Consider the following 12,997-nt stretch of genomic DNA (forward strand, 5'->3'; position numbering starts at 1 on the left):
GCAGCTTGGGACCCACAGCCCCTTCCCAGACATATGTCCCCCACCCAGCCTCTGTCTTGTTCCACACCACAGGAGGGTGGGAGGGGGGTGGGTTACCCAGCCTCTAGTCCTGAGGGGCAGCTTCCCCACGCTTGATCAAGGCTGCACTCACCAGGCAGGCCCCCGAGGTGCAGAGGGGCTGGGGCACCAGCCGCAGCCGCCAGCGAGGGGCCCACGGTGTGGTTGCTCTGTGCGTCCACCTCTAGCCGGAGCACGTTCCCGCCTTTCATCACTGTGGGAGAAGGTGGACTCCTGAGGCCAGGTAGTCCCTAGCCAGGCCTCTCTCCAGCCCTGAAAGAAGCTGCCCCACCCAGAGTCCCGCTTGACTCCCTCTCTGCAGAAGGGTGGGGGTGGGAGTGGCAGAGTGCCCTGGCCACAGGAGGGGCCTCACCTGCCAGCCGGTGCCACTGGCCGTCACACAGCACTGAGGGGCGGGTCACTGATGTGGAGAACTCCCCTGCTCCATCGTCCGCCCGCAGCAGGACCTGGCGGGGTAGGAAGGGAGGGTCAGGGCATGCCCCCAAGGTCACCAGAATGGAGAGGCAAACCCAGCCCCGGTGTGCCACCCCTGCCAGGCTTACTTGCTTCTCAGTCACCTGCAGCTGCAAATAGGGGGGTGTCCGGGCCTGGCCCAAGTGGAAGATCAGGCCGGTGACTGCCAGGGGCCGCACCTCCAGTTCCAGGCCCACGTCAGGCAGTGTAGCTCCTGGGAGGTCTGCAGGGAGAGGTTGTGATAGAGAAGGAAGGGGGGGCCCCTCCCCAGAACCTCCCGGAGCCCGCTGCCCTGCCCTGCTGGGGCCTGGGATGCCAGCACCCACAGACCTAAAGTGATAACTCCCCCGCTGCCTGGGAAGAACAGGCCCGCCTCCAGGGGGCCCGAGATGCAGGGTGTGACCCCTGCCATCCGTGTGGGGGCCCCCAGGGGCCTCCCGTGCAGCCTCAGTCTCTTCACACAGCCGCTAAACCCGACGGTCACCTATAGGGAGCAGACGGGGCAGGGATCAGGGCCCAGGGCAGCTGAAAGGGGTGAACAGTGGGTGGGGAGTGAGGGCCGGGGCAAGATGGTTCTCACCGGAAGTTTGGAGCTGTGGTTGCTGGCCGGGAGGCCCCCCACAAAGAGGGTGTGGGGCTGGGGGTGCTCTGCCCCCTGGTGCTGCCAGCGTGGCCCCTCCTGGCTCCAGGCCCGGGCCCCGTCCGTCACCAGCAGGATCCGGTTCTTCTCCCAGCGCACGGAGACCTGGGGGCAGGAGGCGGGTCAGGGTAGGGCCGCCAGGCCCTGCCCACCTTCCTTCTTCTTGGCCCATACCTTGTGCCAGTGGCCAGGCCAGGAGCGCTGGCGGCTCTGGGCGCGGAGCCGAGTCCCAAGGCCTTCCATCTGTGCGACGAAGTGTCCATTGCTCAGGAAGAGTGCCAGGGAGGGGCTGCTGGGCCTCAGGCTCGCAGCGAAGAGCAGGAGGCCTCGGGGGCTTCGCGGGAGGACGCGCATGGAGAGGCTGGGCCTAGAAGCGGAGCTGGCGTCAGCCTGCGCGGCCCCTCTCAGCCCACCCCAGCTGTATCTGGCCTTACCAGTTTCTATGTGGGGCCAGGATGCCCACAAACTCCAGGTGACTGGACAGGGAACCCCCAAACTGGTAGGTGTCTCGGGTGGTCCTGAGGTGTGGGGGCAGCATGCAGGCGGGATCCTGGGTGGGCTGACGACTGCGGCGGGAAGCCTGGGGGCATGGATGGTGAATGCAGGCGCTGCCCGCGCGGGGGCCACCCTTCCAGCCACACCAGCTCTGCCCGCTCACCCCTGGGGCGCCCACCTTCCGGGCGGTGGTCCGCAGTCCTCTAGGCCCCAGGTCCACGGTCTGGGCTTGCAGGGTGGGTGCACAGCCCGTGCTCACGTTCACGCTGCCCAGGTTCTGCTGCAGGTCGAATACGCGCTGTGGGCCCAGGAGCCTGTGCAGGGCGGACAGGCGGTCAGCACTGCAGAAGGCCAGCTGGGGCCTTGCCCCCCAGTGCCCACCGGGCTCACCGCCGCACGAAGATGTTGCTTATGCAGCCACTGAAGTGAAAGGTGTCAGGCTCAGGCAGGCCTCCCAGGAGGAGACTCGGGGGCCCCTCAGGCTGCGGCTGGGGCTCTGAGGGTGGTCCCCGGTGGGGCTTCATCTGCTGGAGCTGGTCGTCGACATAGAGCCAGACCCTGGGGGGCGGAAGGCCGGAGGTTCGGTTCTTCCGTACCCTGCCCACCCCCACCTCAGAGGAGACAGAGGTCCGGGCAAGTGCAGGCGGGTGTCCCTCCAGACCTTCATATGAGGGCCCAGCGGCCAGGCTCACCCTGTGGCATTGCTGTAGAAGGCGACGTAATGGGGGGCGCCATCGGCGAAGCCCCCCTCAGCTATCACTTCAGTTCTCAGGAGCTGTAGGGTCACATGGCCCTGCCGCAGGGACACCTGGCATGGCCCATCCTGGGGACAGCAGCCAGGTCAGCTGGCCAGTCTGGGGACCCAGACTCATTCCAGCCACCCCAGTCCCGACTGCCCCGATGGCCACTGCGGGTTGGGGAGTGGGCACGGGTGTGAGGTCTCACCGGGGATGCCCGGTAGTAGAGCAGGGCACTGTCCTGGGCACTGTGGAAGCCAAAGCCGGAGTAGACGTCGCCAGTGAGGGGCGCCACATTTGAGAGCGCCAGGTGAAGGAAGCCGTGGCCGTGGAAAGTCATGGCGCGCCCCACCTGCGGGGAGGCCGTCCCTGAGTGCCCGCAGGTACCCCTGCATGTCCACAGATGCCACCCCCAGCCCGGGAAGGGCTGCTCACCAGCAGGTCAGCGGTGCAGCCGGCGCTCACGCCTGTCGTGTTCAGCCGCTTGAGGTCCACATACTTGCCCAGGGCCTTGATCCCTTTGACGCAGCCACGGACTGAGCCTCCCATGGGGAAGAGCCGTCGCAGGCTGTGGGGATGCGGGGATGCGGGGACACGGGGACACGGGGACACAGGGATGTGGGTCAGGGCGCCGCCTCTAAGCCCAGCCTCCCACCCCGACAGCCTGGCCTCGGAGCCCCAGCTGCAGAGTGCTCACCTCGGGGGCAGCTGGTCGGGCGGCGCGCCCCCCAGGTAGTAGGCGTCGGCCAGTTCCAGAGCATTGTCCTGCTCCACGCTGAACACCGTGGCCCGCTCCACACGCACCAGCACACGCTTGCGGCTGCCCCCAAGCAGGAACACCTGGATCTGCAGGACCAGTGCGGGCTCCAGGGCCAGCTGTGTCCCTGTGGCCTGCCCCGCCCCCATCGTCCCACCTCCTCTCCCTGCCACCCTGGCCCCACCCTGGCCCTACCGCCTTGCTGGCCGAGGTCAGGGGCGGTGGGGTCTGCAGCGGGACAGCCTCTCTCAGGCCAGCGCCAAAGTCATACAGCAGCACAAGGCTGCCTTCTCGCACGGCCAAGCACAGGAACTGGCTCTGCAGAAACAGGGCAGGGTTAGTGTGGGGCAGGATCAGTGCAAGTGGGGACAGTGGGACAGGTGTGCCTGGCATACCTGCTGCTTCAGGAAGAAGAGGACCCCACTGTAGGATACGAGTCGCAGCTCCTGTTCAAAGCGCTTGGTGGTGCTGATCTGACCATCGAAGCTGATGCGGGCAAAACCGGTGCCATCCAGGTAGGAGCCGTCTGTGAGCCACGGGTCCCCGGTCGACTTGGAGCTGCAGGTCAGAGGTTCTGGGGTCAGCGGAGGGTGGGATGGGTGGAGACGGGGAGGGCAGGCCACACGCACCGGGCACAAGGCCTGTCCACAGCCGTGTCCAGCTGGAAGGTCCTCTCGAAGTTGTAGAGGCTGACCACCTCCTCATTCAGCGTGTCCATCTCGATGCAGCCCCGGTAGCCAGGGAAGCGAAGCAGGGGAGGGGGCTGTGGGCACAAGGCTGGGTCAGGGCACCTGGCCTGAGGCATCTCCCCTCCAGAATGGACCAAGGGGACTTCAGACTACAGCAGGATGGACTGAGGCGAGATACCAAGGGAACCCACGGCTCTCCAGGACACAAGTGACTCGGGGCTGTGGAGCCCCTCCCAGGCTGCCCCCGGCCAGGCGGGCTCACCGTGAAGGTACTGGGGTAACCCCCGACGTAGAAGACAAAGTCGTCTGGCCGCAGGTTGAGCAGCCCCTCTGCCCCAGGGGCCACCGTGTCACCCTTGGTTTCCTGGATCATCTGTCTCTCCACTGTGACAGACATGTGGCCAAACTGGAGAGTCCTGAGGGCAGAGGCAAGGGTTGGTGAGTGAGCACAGAGAGGCGAGGGGTGGCGGGTGAGCACAGAGAGGCGAGGGGTGGCGGGTGGGCACGGAGAGGCGAGGGGTGGCGGGTGGGCACGGAGGGGGGGGGGGGGGGGGGGGGGCATGGAGAAGTGAGGGATGGCGAACGGGCATGGGCCCTACAGTTGGAGGCATCCGGACTCTCTCCAGGGCCTCCCACCTGTCCAGGCTGACAGCTGCAAACTGCTCCCCAATGTCCTCGTCAATGCTTAGGACTGCAGGGCCCGCCTCGCCCAGCCGATACACCCAGTGCACCTTCTTGTCACGCAGAGACACACCCATGTAGTCCCCAGTGGCCTGCAGCAGTGACAGACACACAGTCGGGACGGGGACCAGGTACCACCCATTTCCAAACAGATGCTGAGCTCGGGCCCCATCCACCCAGCCAGCCTGGTACCTGGCGGCTGCCCATGTACATCACAAAGTGATCCTCAGTACCCTGCCCAGGCTCAGGCTCTGGGCCCTGCAGGTAGAACTTGAGGGCAGTGTAGGCAGCAAGGTCGGCAAGATCCCGTGGGGTGCGCAGCTGCACCCCTGAGCGCCCGTTGAACTTCATGGGCACCTTGACCTGCGGGGCACAGTCCATCAGCATTCATCACCACCCTCCCTGATGTGCACCTTCCCCTGGGACTCTCACCCACCTTGCTGGCAGCCCCCCGGGCCTGGGCAATAAGCTGCCGCACACGGCCGATGCTGGCGGACAGGACCAGGCTGGCGTTGTGCGCCCCACGGTTCTCCAGGACACTCAGCTTGGCCAGCAGCTGGGGCAGCGTCTTCTCCAGGCTGGACACTGCACAGAGGGAGGGGTGGCCCTGAGACCTTTGCCCCCCACCCTGCCCCGCCTCCCTCAGGGGCACCGCGAGGGCCATGGGCACACCTGAGCGGCCTGCGTCGAGCACCGCCTGGCCCAGGTCCTGGCCCCGCAGGCCCTCATACTGGCCCTGCCACCGCTCCACGCTCTCCTGCATGGCCTGCAGCTGCGACTGCACACGGGCGGCCATGTCCTGGGCTTCAGCGGCCACAGCCTTGGCGTGTGCGATCTTCTTGCTTGTCTCGTCTGTGGTGGGCAGAGGGCAGGCTCAGCAGAGGCCAGCAGGGACCATTCTGGCTTCATGTCCCCAAGACCTTTTGTCGGGCCAGCAACAGGGACATCCAACCCCCTACGGATCGTGTGAGACCCTCACACCCCGCAATGCAGTGCAATCCAGACCCATCCCACCAGACGCCCCCTCCATGCCAGGACAGGCACCCAGCCTCCCAGGCCACAGCTGGTCCCTGGACATGTGCCCTGTGTCACCTCCCACCGCCTGGCCCCACCATCTCTCCTGGGCTTGCTGGGAACAGCCAGCAGCCTCAGGGGTCCCTCAGAAACCGGGTGAGGCCACATCATCCTCTGCTCCAAGCCTCGCAGGGTGGGAGCCCTGGTCCTCCCCGCCCAAGGTCTTGCCAGCCCCTTGGTTCCAGCCACGCTGACCACTGTGCCCTCCTGGGCGCTCTTCCTGCAGGGTGCGCCCCAATACCCCCGCCCCAGGCCTACAGGCTCCCACCTACACCTCCACTTCTACCCAAAGCACTTCCAAGCCTGCCAGCCTCCCGACGGCTGGGGCTGTTGTGTGCTATCTGCAGCCCTGGCACCTCCCTGGCAGGCGTTCTGTGTCTGGCCCCAGCTGCCCACTGTGGGGGTCTCTTCAACAGTACAGTGAGCGGTCAGCAGCCATGTGTGGCCAACGCCAGTGTCACTGAGCCTCGTGGTCGGCCGGCTGCGGGAGCCGCGCCCAGGCTCCGCGTACCTGTGTCCATGGCAAGCATGGCCTGCGCCGCCTGGATGCGCGCCTCCAGTTGGTCCTTCTTGGCCCGGACGTCTCGGAGCTGGGTCCCGGCACCCTGGAGGGCAGCCCACACTGCGGGGGAGGCAGCTTCAGCTCCCAGGCAGCTTCACCCCCAATATACAAGTGCAGCCCACCTCTACCTTTCTGACCCCAGGAGGACCCAGGCTGACACACAGGCAGACAGACGGACAGGGACACTCAGACATGGAATCCCTTGGCCTGTGGGGAGGTGTTGAGTCTCAGCGCAGCCTCCGTTCCCACTGCAGGCATAGCTGTCCCCATCGCACAGATGAAACAATAGAGGCTCAGAAGAGACAGCCCTCTGGTTCTGGCAGCTCACACCGTTCTCATTGCGCAGCTTGGCACACATGTGGCCCTCGAGTCAGCAGAGCAGAGGCCACGTACCATCTTGCCCTGTGCCCTGTGCCTCAGCTGGTGCCTCAGTGGCAGCCAGTGCCTTGCAGGAGGCTGCTCCTCCCTGGGCTCCCCTGCAGGGCTCCCTGGGGCTGACACACAAGCAGCTGGGGAGCCACCTCCAAAGCCCTCCCACCCCGAGCCACGCTGCGGCGACCCACAACCCCACGCATGCATGTGGCTGGGGGCTGAGGGTCCCTGGGAGCTTAGATGCCCAGCAGGCCCAAGGGCCCCCATCGGAGCCCAGCACTCACCGAGGCCCAGCCTCCGCTGCTCCCGGAGCACGGCCTCCTCCAGTGCACTGCTGTTTGCCAGGAGCTGCCGGGCTCGGTCCACCAGGCCCTGCCGCACCACTGTCTGTGGATGCAAGGACAGACCGCGGCTCAGACGCGTGGGCCGGGGCTGCGGGAGGTGCAGGCGGTGGGGGCGCTCCTGCTGGGGCTGAGAGGAAGGTAGGGGCCTCACCGCCCACGTGTGGTCTGCCTGCTGCAGGGCCTGGCCAGCGGCATCCTCGGCAGCCTGCACGGCCTGCAGGATGCGGCTGTAAGCGCTGGAGGCCTCGATGGCCCTCTGGGTAAGGCGGTCCTGGTTGATGTCCAGGATGATGCTGTAGTGGAAGGGAAGGTCGAAGGAGCAGGTAAGCACAGGCTAGCAGACACGCTCGGCCTGGCTCTCCAGCCTCCTGCGCTCACGGTCAGCCACACCCACGCCCGCCTGCCAAGTTCCACCTCCAGGCCTTTGCCCATGCCTGTCGTCTGCTGGGTGTACTGCTCCTGCCTGCTCCTGTCACTCTGGGCCCCAGCTTGCCATGAAGCTGAGGAAGGCCTGGCTTCTTTGAGGACAACGGCCTCAGCCCCTAGGAGCGTTCCCAAGGCCCTGGGCCCTCCCAAGGCCCAGGCTGCATCCCCAGGGTGGGCGCAGGGCCCCTCCTCTCCTGGCCACGCACCTGGACAGGTTGAGCGCCAGCTGGTCCAGCTGCTGTGCGTGGGCCTCGGCGGCCTCCACCAGACGCAGCTTGCTGCCCGCTGGGGAGAAGCTCTGCATCCTCTGCAGCAGTGGGGTCCGAGCCCCGTCCAGGCTGGCGGCGAGGCGCTCCAGCTCCTGGAAGTTGAGTGGACTTAGCAGCCCCTCATCCTGCTCACAGCCACCTGATCCACGACCCTGAGGGTGGGCTCTGCACGCAAGTGCGCACACAAAGCTGCCCACGGGCCTGGGAGGGAGTTGGCCATGGATGGGGTGGTGACAGGGGTCAGGGGCTGCACTCACCTCCTTGGCCTGGTCCAGGCTGTGCAGCAATCTGGAAGACCGCCGGCCAGGGTGCTCATTAGCCAATGCAGAGGGCTCAGGGTGGCATTTGTTCCTGGGACAGTCTCTTGCCTTTGGTTGAAGGCAATGCAGGGGAGTTGGGGACAATGAAGGGTAAAAAAAGATTAAAGGATATGATAGGGTGGATAGGGAAGGAGAAGGAAAGAGAGTGGTGGAGGGGTGGAGGGAAGGAGGGGGGAAGGATGGACAAGGAGGGGAGGGAGGGGACAAGGGTGGGGGAATGATTAAAACGATCTGACGGACGGACGGTGATGATGACCATGACAACATGACGATGATGTAAACGATGGAAATGCGTGATGATGCAACATGATGACAAAGATGAAACATGATGGTCGATGACGATGAAACATGATGATGGCATGATGCAAAGATGACCCGCCATGATGACTTTGTCGATGGCTGATGATGCATACCTGAACGATGATGATGTGATGATGTGATGTGATGATGATGCATGGCGTGACCCGGCACGATGATGCGATGCTGACCGAATGATAAAAGATGATGATGATGTGATGATGATGATAAATGAATGTGATGATCTTGATGACACGAACTACGATGTGATTACACCTGCCGATACTGATGACATGATTACGATGAAACAGGAGGAGGAGCAAGGGCAAGTCCGGGGTCCTCACCAGGGCTTCCTCCAGGCGCTCCTGGTTGCGGCTGTTGAGCTCCTGGGCCTCCCGCGTGGCGTCCACTGCCCGGTTCAAGGCCTCTCGAAGGTCCATGAGACCGGCCTCATGCTGGGCCAGCCGGTCGCGGGTGTGTATGGCCAGTGCCTGGTTCTCCTCCCAGAGGCTGCTCAGCTGCTCCTGCACTCGGGCCAGCACTAGCCGAGACCAGGGTGAGGTTGGTCACTTTGGAAGCCAGGCTCCTTTGTGACCCCTGGTCTCCACTTGGTGACCACCAGTCCCATCTGCCCTGTGATACCCACCTGATGCCACTCCACACTGACCTCCCCCTTGGAGCTCCCAGGTCCCTGCCTCTCCTCACCCCGCCTGCCAGGGCCAACACCACTCACATCTCTGCGCTGCAGCCAACTCAGCCTCAGCAGCTGCCCGCGGGGCCCCCAGGTCCCGGGCCCGCATCTCCCAGAGCAGCCGCTCCACCTCGGCCAGCGTCCGGCGCAGCTGCTCACCTGACAGAGCCGAGGCATTGGCCAGCCCCAGGTGGCCGGTCTGGGACATGAGCTCTGTGGGGCAGGGGGTCGTCAGAGCCTGGGGCCACCCGTACTAGTGCACCTGCCTGCTGGCTTCCAAGCCTAAGACCCCAGCCCCGCCACCCTTGGCAGGCCAGCGGCCCAGAACCTGAGTGCACCTGGGTGGCCCCTAGAGCCCCTGGGCCAAAGGCCACGGCTGCCCCAACACCCTGACACCACTCTGCTCAGCTGGCTTCCGAGGCCTTCTCGTCCTTCCCCTCGCGGCCTGGCCCACCCTGCCCCCTGGTCATCTCTCTCTGAAATGGCACCCCCTGCCAACCCTCAGGCTGGGCCAGCAGGTCCTGTTAGGCAGGCTCAGGGAACCAAGTCTCTCCTAAGTCCTGTGTCTCAGTGTGTACTACGGGACATCTGTGAGCGTGAACATCTAACCAGCACATTTCCTGGGGAGGCTGTCGAGGGGTCTGATGTCTCCTGGGGCCACCTGTTTGGCCACATGGCTGTGTTGCCGACCTCCCGACCCTGCCCTACTGTTCACTCGAGGCGCCGTCTCCCATCTAAGCAGACAGACCCTGCCTGTTCTTCCAGGCCGAGCTTGGCCAGGCACCCCCGCCCCTGCCCCAGGCAGCCCTCCTGGCTCTGAGCCCTGAGCCTGGCTGGGCTGGCCCCTACCGCTCAGGGTGCGGTCCACAGCCCGGATAGCCGCCAACAGCGTCTTCGCCCGGCCCAGCGTGGCCTCGGTGCCGGCCAGCAATCGGCTCGCCTGCTCTCGGGTCCCCGTGGCCTGTGGAGGCAGAACCCACTAGCCCACGCCGCTGGTAGGCGAGGGTCAGGGTGGCAAGGGAGGGCCTGGGGTCTGGGGGCGCTGAGGGTCCCAGGGAAGAGGGACTTCTTATCTATTTAACTCTCTGTCTGATGACTTGTTATTTATCATTTGTTACTTACCTAAAAAAATTAGTTATTACTTGCCATTTATTACTTCTTGTCAATTTAATGAAACAGTTACTCATTAAGACATTTGAGGCCAGCCACAGTGGCTCATGTCTGTAACCCCAGCACTTTGGGAGGCCAAGATGGGCAGATCACCTGAGGTCGGGAGTTCGGGACCAGCCTGACCAAAATGGAGAAACCCCATCTGTACTAAAATACAAAATTAGCCGGGCGTGGTGGTCCATGCCTGTAATCCCAGCTACTCAGGAGGCTGAGGCAGAAGAATCGCTTGAACCCAGGAGGCAGAGGTTATGGTGGACTGAGATTGCACCATTGCACTCCAGCCTGGGCAACAAGAGCGAAACTCTGTCTAAAAAAAAAAAGACATTTAAGTGATATTATACACTGTAAACAACTGTATTAAGTAGTTTAGATAGTAATTCAGTGACCTGGTCAACCCCTAAGATTCTCGAGCTCCTGTCCCCTGCACTGACACATGCACAAGGCATGAAGTAACATCTGCTGAATGAGGACAAGCGAACCACGGGAAACACAGGGGAAAGCCTCCCAGGGCCCTGGGGGGTCTTGGGGCTCCTGCCTGGCTGTCCAGCTGCTGTGCATCCTGCCCAAGGCTTGTGCTTTGCTGCTCCAGCACCTCCAGCTGCTGTGCCGTCTCGTGGCGGGGCCCCAGGGGGCTCCGGAGCTGGCTCTGTGGAGAGTGGAAGGTGAGGGCATACACTGGCCCGGGTTGGGGAGGGAAGGCCGGGACGCTCAGTACCTGCAGGTCAGTGATGGAGGCGTTCAGCCTGTGCAGACGGGCCCAGGCCACAGAGCTGGCATTGATGCCACGCAGTTGCTCGCGGATGGCGGGGAGGAGGGTGCCGGCCCGTTCCAGGTCGTCCAGGAGCAGGACCACACAGTGGTCACACACTGCAGGCAATGTGGGTTCACAGGTCAGTGTCATGGGGTCAGGTCAGGGGAGAATGATCAGCTGGGGCCCTGGGGTCATCCGGGTGGGGAGGGCTCAGCCAGAGGGTCATGAGGTCAGCTTAGGGACACAGGACCCGTGGGGAGGTCCCAGGGTTCTGGCAGAGTCATGGGGTCAGGTAGGAGTCTGATAGGGGTGAAGGGCATGGGGTCACCCAGGGAGAAGGTAGCACCAGCACAAGGGGTTGGGGCCGGCACCAGGGTCATGGGGGAAGCCAGAGGAATGGGTCAGGGTGGGGTCATGAGGTCATCATGGGGTTGGCACAGGCGACTGGGCTGGGATGAAAATGAGAAGGTTAGTGGAGGTCAAAGGACAGCATGGGGCTTCCTGAAAGGTCATTACAGGAGTTAGATCAGCAGGGAACTGAGTGGGTACCAGGAATCCACAAAAGGATGGGGAGAATATACAGTGGGGGGGGGGGGAGGGGGGCGGGGCCAGTGGAGGGGTGGGGCCAGTGGAGGAAGTGCAGCCAGTGGAGGGGCAGGGCCAGTAAAAGAGGTGGGGCCAGTGGAGGGGTGGGGTCAGTGGGGGAGGCAGGGCCGGCAGATGGGGTGGGGCCAGGGCACACAGGAAGGCTAAGGACAGTAGAGGGGTACAGCCAGCATTGGAGCCACAGCGCTCCTCAGCATGGAGTTGGACAGGCATGGGTCTCTTGGGAAATGGAAGGCAGCTGGGACCACTCTGGGAGGTTGAAGTTAACACAGGGGTCACCAGGCAGTGTAGGACTTCGATTCCCACTCCACCCAGGTGTGGGGAAGTGGGGTGTTGAGGACGCACCTTCACAGTGGACGCTGTGGTCCCCAGGCCCACCTGGAACAGGCACCTGATGCTGCTGGCTGCAGGTGTCACAGCGTTCCCCACTGAGCCCTGGGGGGCAGGTGCAGCGGCCCGTGTGAGGGTCACAGCGGCCCCCAGGGCACTGGCAGCCTGCGGTGGGGGGCTTGGGTGAGCATGGCCGGCCTGGGACCTTGGGGCGTCCCCCATTCAGAAGTCCCCATCCACCCTCCTGTGACCTGCCAGCACTCACGCCTGCAGCCCTGCTCAGGGAGCCCCCAGTAGCCAGGGGCACACTCGCGGCATTGGGGTCCCATGGTCCCTGGTCGGCAGTGGCACTGTCCGCTCTGGGGGTGGCACTCGGAGCCCTCGGCGGCCGGTCCACAAGCACACGGGCGGCAGCCCCCGCAGCCTTCGAAGCCAAAATGTCCCTCCTGTGGCACAGGCTGTAGTCACTGCCCTGCCCAGCCCTCAAGACTGTCCCAGACCAACCAGGAGGCCAGGGGTCCTGCCCATCTGGCCCTGGCCCCTGAGGCTCCGCCCATCAAACACCGCCCCTCAGCCCCACCTATCAGCCTCTCCCCAGGCCCCAACTCCAGTCCCCAGGCCCCACCCACCCAGCCCTGCTTACCGCACAGCCTCACCTGACAGCGGTCACAGCGCCGCCCAGTCACACCCGCCTTGCACAGGCATTGCCCGCTATGGGGGTTGCAGGCCTCTGTCCCACATGGGGCACAGTCGCACCCTGCAGAAGGGGTCCATGACTGCAGCCCTGGGCCCTCTCACCCCCTAGGTAGCCCCTATGCACCCCACTAAGCCCTCACTTCACTGCCTCCTGCTCTGCCGGTTCCAGGCCGCCGGACCACCCAGCTACCCACTCCTGTCCCAGCCTGGCCCCACTCCCCAGCTGCCTCTGCTGGGCCCGAGGGACCTGCAGACTCCCCACCACGGCCTGCTCTGCTCTGATGGCTGATGGCTGGTGTCCGCTGCCAGTGGCAGGGCATTGCTGGTGGTGTCTAACCGTGAGGGGACCCTGATTGTGGGGGGAGAGGGGATGTGATCGTGAAATGGGGGGGCCTGATCACAAGTTAGGGGGAGGGTCTGATGGTGAAGGGAGGGGCCTGATCACAGCGGGGTAAAGTCTGACCATGGGTCGGGGAGGGGGGATGTGATCCTGGTATGGGGAGGGTCTGACTGTGGTAGGGAGAAAGGGTGTGATGGTCGGGGGAAGGCCTGATGGTGA

The 12,997-nt window shown here is 64.3% G+C and overlaps 1 protein-coding gene across 1 annotated transcript in view; it reads right to left on the minus strand.

Moving 5' to 3' along the window:
- The window catches only part of LAMA5 (laminin subunit alpha 5), a 58,017-nt gene that overhangs the window by 451 nt on the left and 44,569 nt on the right, over positions 1 to 12,997 (minus strand). Inside the window, exons 46-79 of the mRNA XM_031656893.1 lie at positions 12,399 to 12,499; positions 12,008 to 12,188; positions 11,758 to 11,907; positions 10,771 to 10,922; positions 10,591 to 10,701; positions 9,735 to 9,846; positions 8,928 to 9,098; positions 8,471 to 8,735; positions 7,835 to 7,865; positions 7,515 to 7,669; positions 7,034 to 7,175; positions 6,823 to 6,925; positions 6,116 to 6,226; positions 5,203 to 5,382; positions 4,967 to 5,115; positions 4,723 to 4,893; positions 4,486 to 4,622; positions 4,112 to 4,265; positions 3,790 to 3,923; positions 3,556 to 3,718; positions 3,356 to 3,478; positions 3,101 to 3,249; positions 2,839 to 2,971; positions 2,612 to 2,755; positions 2,359 to 2,489; positions 2,057 to 2,224; positions 1,845 to 1,980; positions 1,606 to 1,751; positions 1,346 to 1,538; positions 1,112 to 1,276; positions 862 to 1,015; positions 621 to 754; positions 431 to 524; positions 152 to 271 (exon numbers count right to left, since the gene is read on the minus strand). Of these exons, the coding sequence (XP_031512753.1) occupies positions 152 to 271; positions 431 to 524; positions 621 to 754; positions 862 to 1,015; positions 1,112 to 1,276; positions 1,346 to 1,538; positions 1,606 to 1,751; positions 1,845 to 1,980; positions 2,057 to 2,224; positions 2,359 to 2,489; positions 2,612 to 2,755; positions 2,839 to 2,971; positions 3,101 to 3,249; positions 3,356 to 3,478; positions 3,556 to 3,718; positions 3,790 to 3,923; positions 4,112 to 4,265; positions 4,486 to 4,622; positions 4,723 to 4,893; positions 4,967 to 5,115; positions 5,203 to 5,382; positions 6,116 to 6,226; positions 6,823 to 6,925; positions 7,034 to 7,175; positions 7,515 to 7,669; positions 7,835 to 7,865; positions 8,471 to 8,735; positions 8,928 to 9,098; positions 9,735 to 9,846; positions 10,591 to 10,701; positions 10,771 to 10,922; positions 11,758 to 11,907; positions 12,008 to 12,188; positions 12,399 to 12,499 (4,863 nt within the window). The remainder of the gene's footprint in view (positions 1 to 151; positions 272 to 430; positions 525 to 620; positions 755 to 861; positions 1,016 to 1,111; positions 1,277 to 1,345; positions 1,539 to 1,605; positions 1,752 to 1,844; positions 1,981 to 2,056; positions 2,225 to 2,358; positions 2,490 to 2,611; positions 2,756 to 2,838; positions 2,972 to 3,100; positions 3,250 to 3,355; positions 3,479 to 3,555; positions 3,719 to 3,789; positions 3,924 to 4,111; positions 4,266 to 4,485; positions 4,623 to 4,722; positions 4,894 to 4,966; positions 5,116 to 5,202; positions 5,383 to 6,115; positions 6,227 to 6,822; positions 6,926 to 7,033; positions 7,176 to 7,514; positions 7,670 to 7,834; positions 7,866 to 8,470; positions 8,736 to 8,927; positions 9,099 to 9,734; positions 9,847 to 10,590; positions 10,702 to 10,770; positions 10,923 to 11,757; positions 11,908 to 12,007; positions 12,189 to 12,398; positions 12,500 to 12,997) is intronic.

This window comes from Papio anubis, chromosome 16 (assembly GCF_008728515.1).
Source record: "Papio anubis isolate 15944 chromosome 16, Panubis1.0, whole genome shotgun sequence".
Lineage (NCBI taxonomy): Eukaryota > Metazoa > Chordata > Mammalia > Primates > Cercopithecidae > Papio > Papio anubis.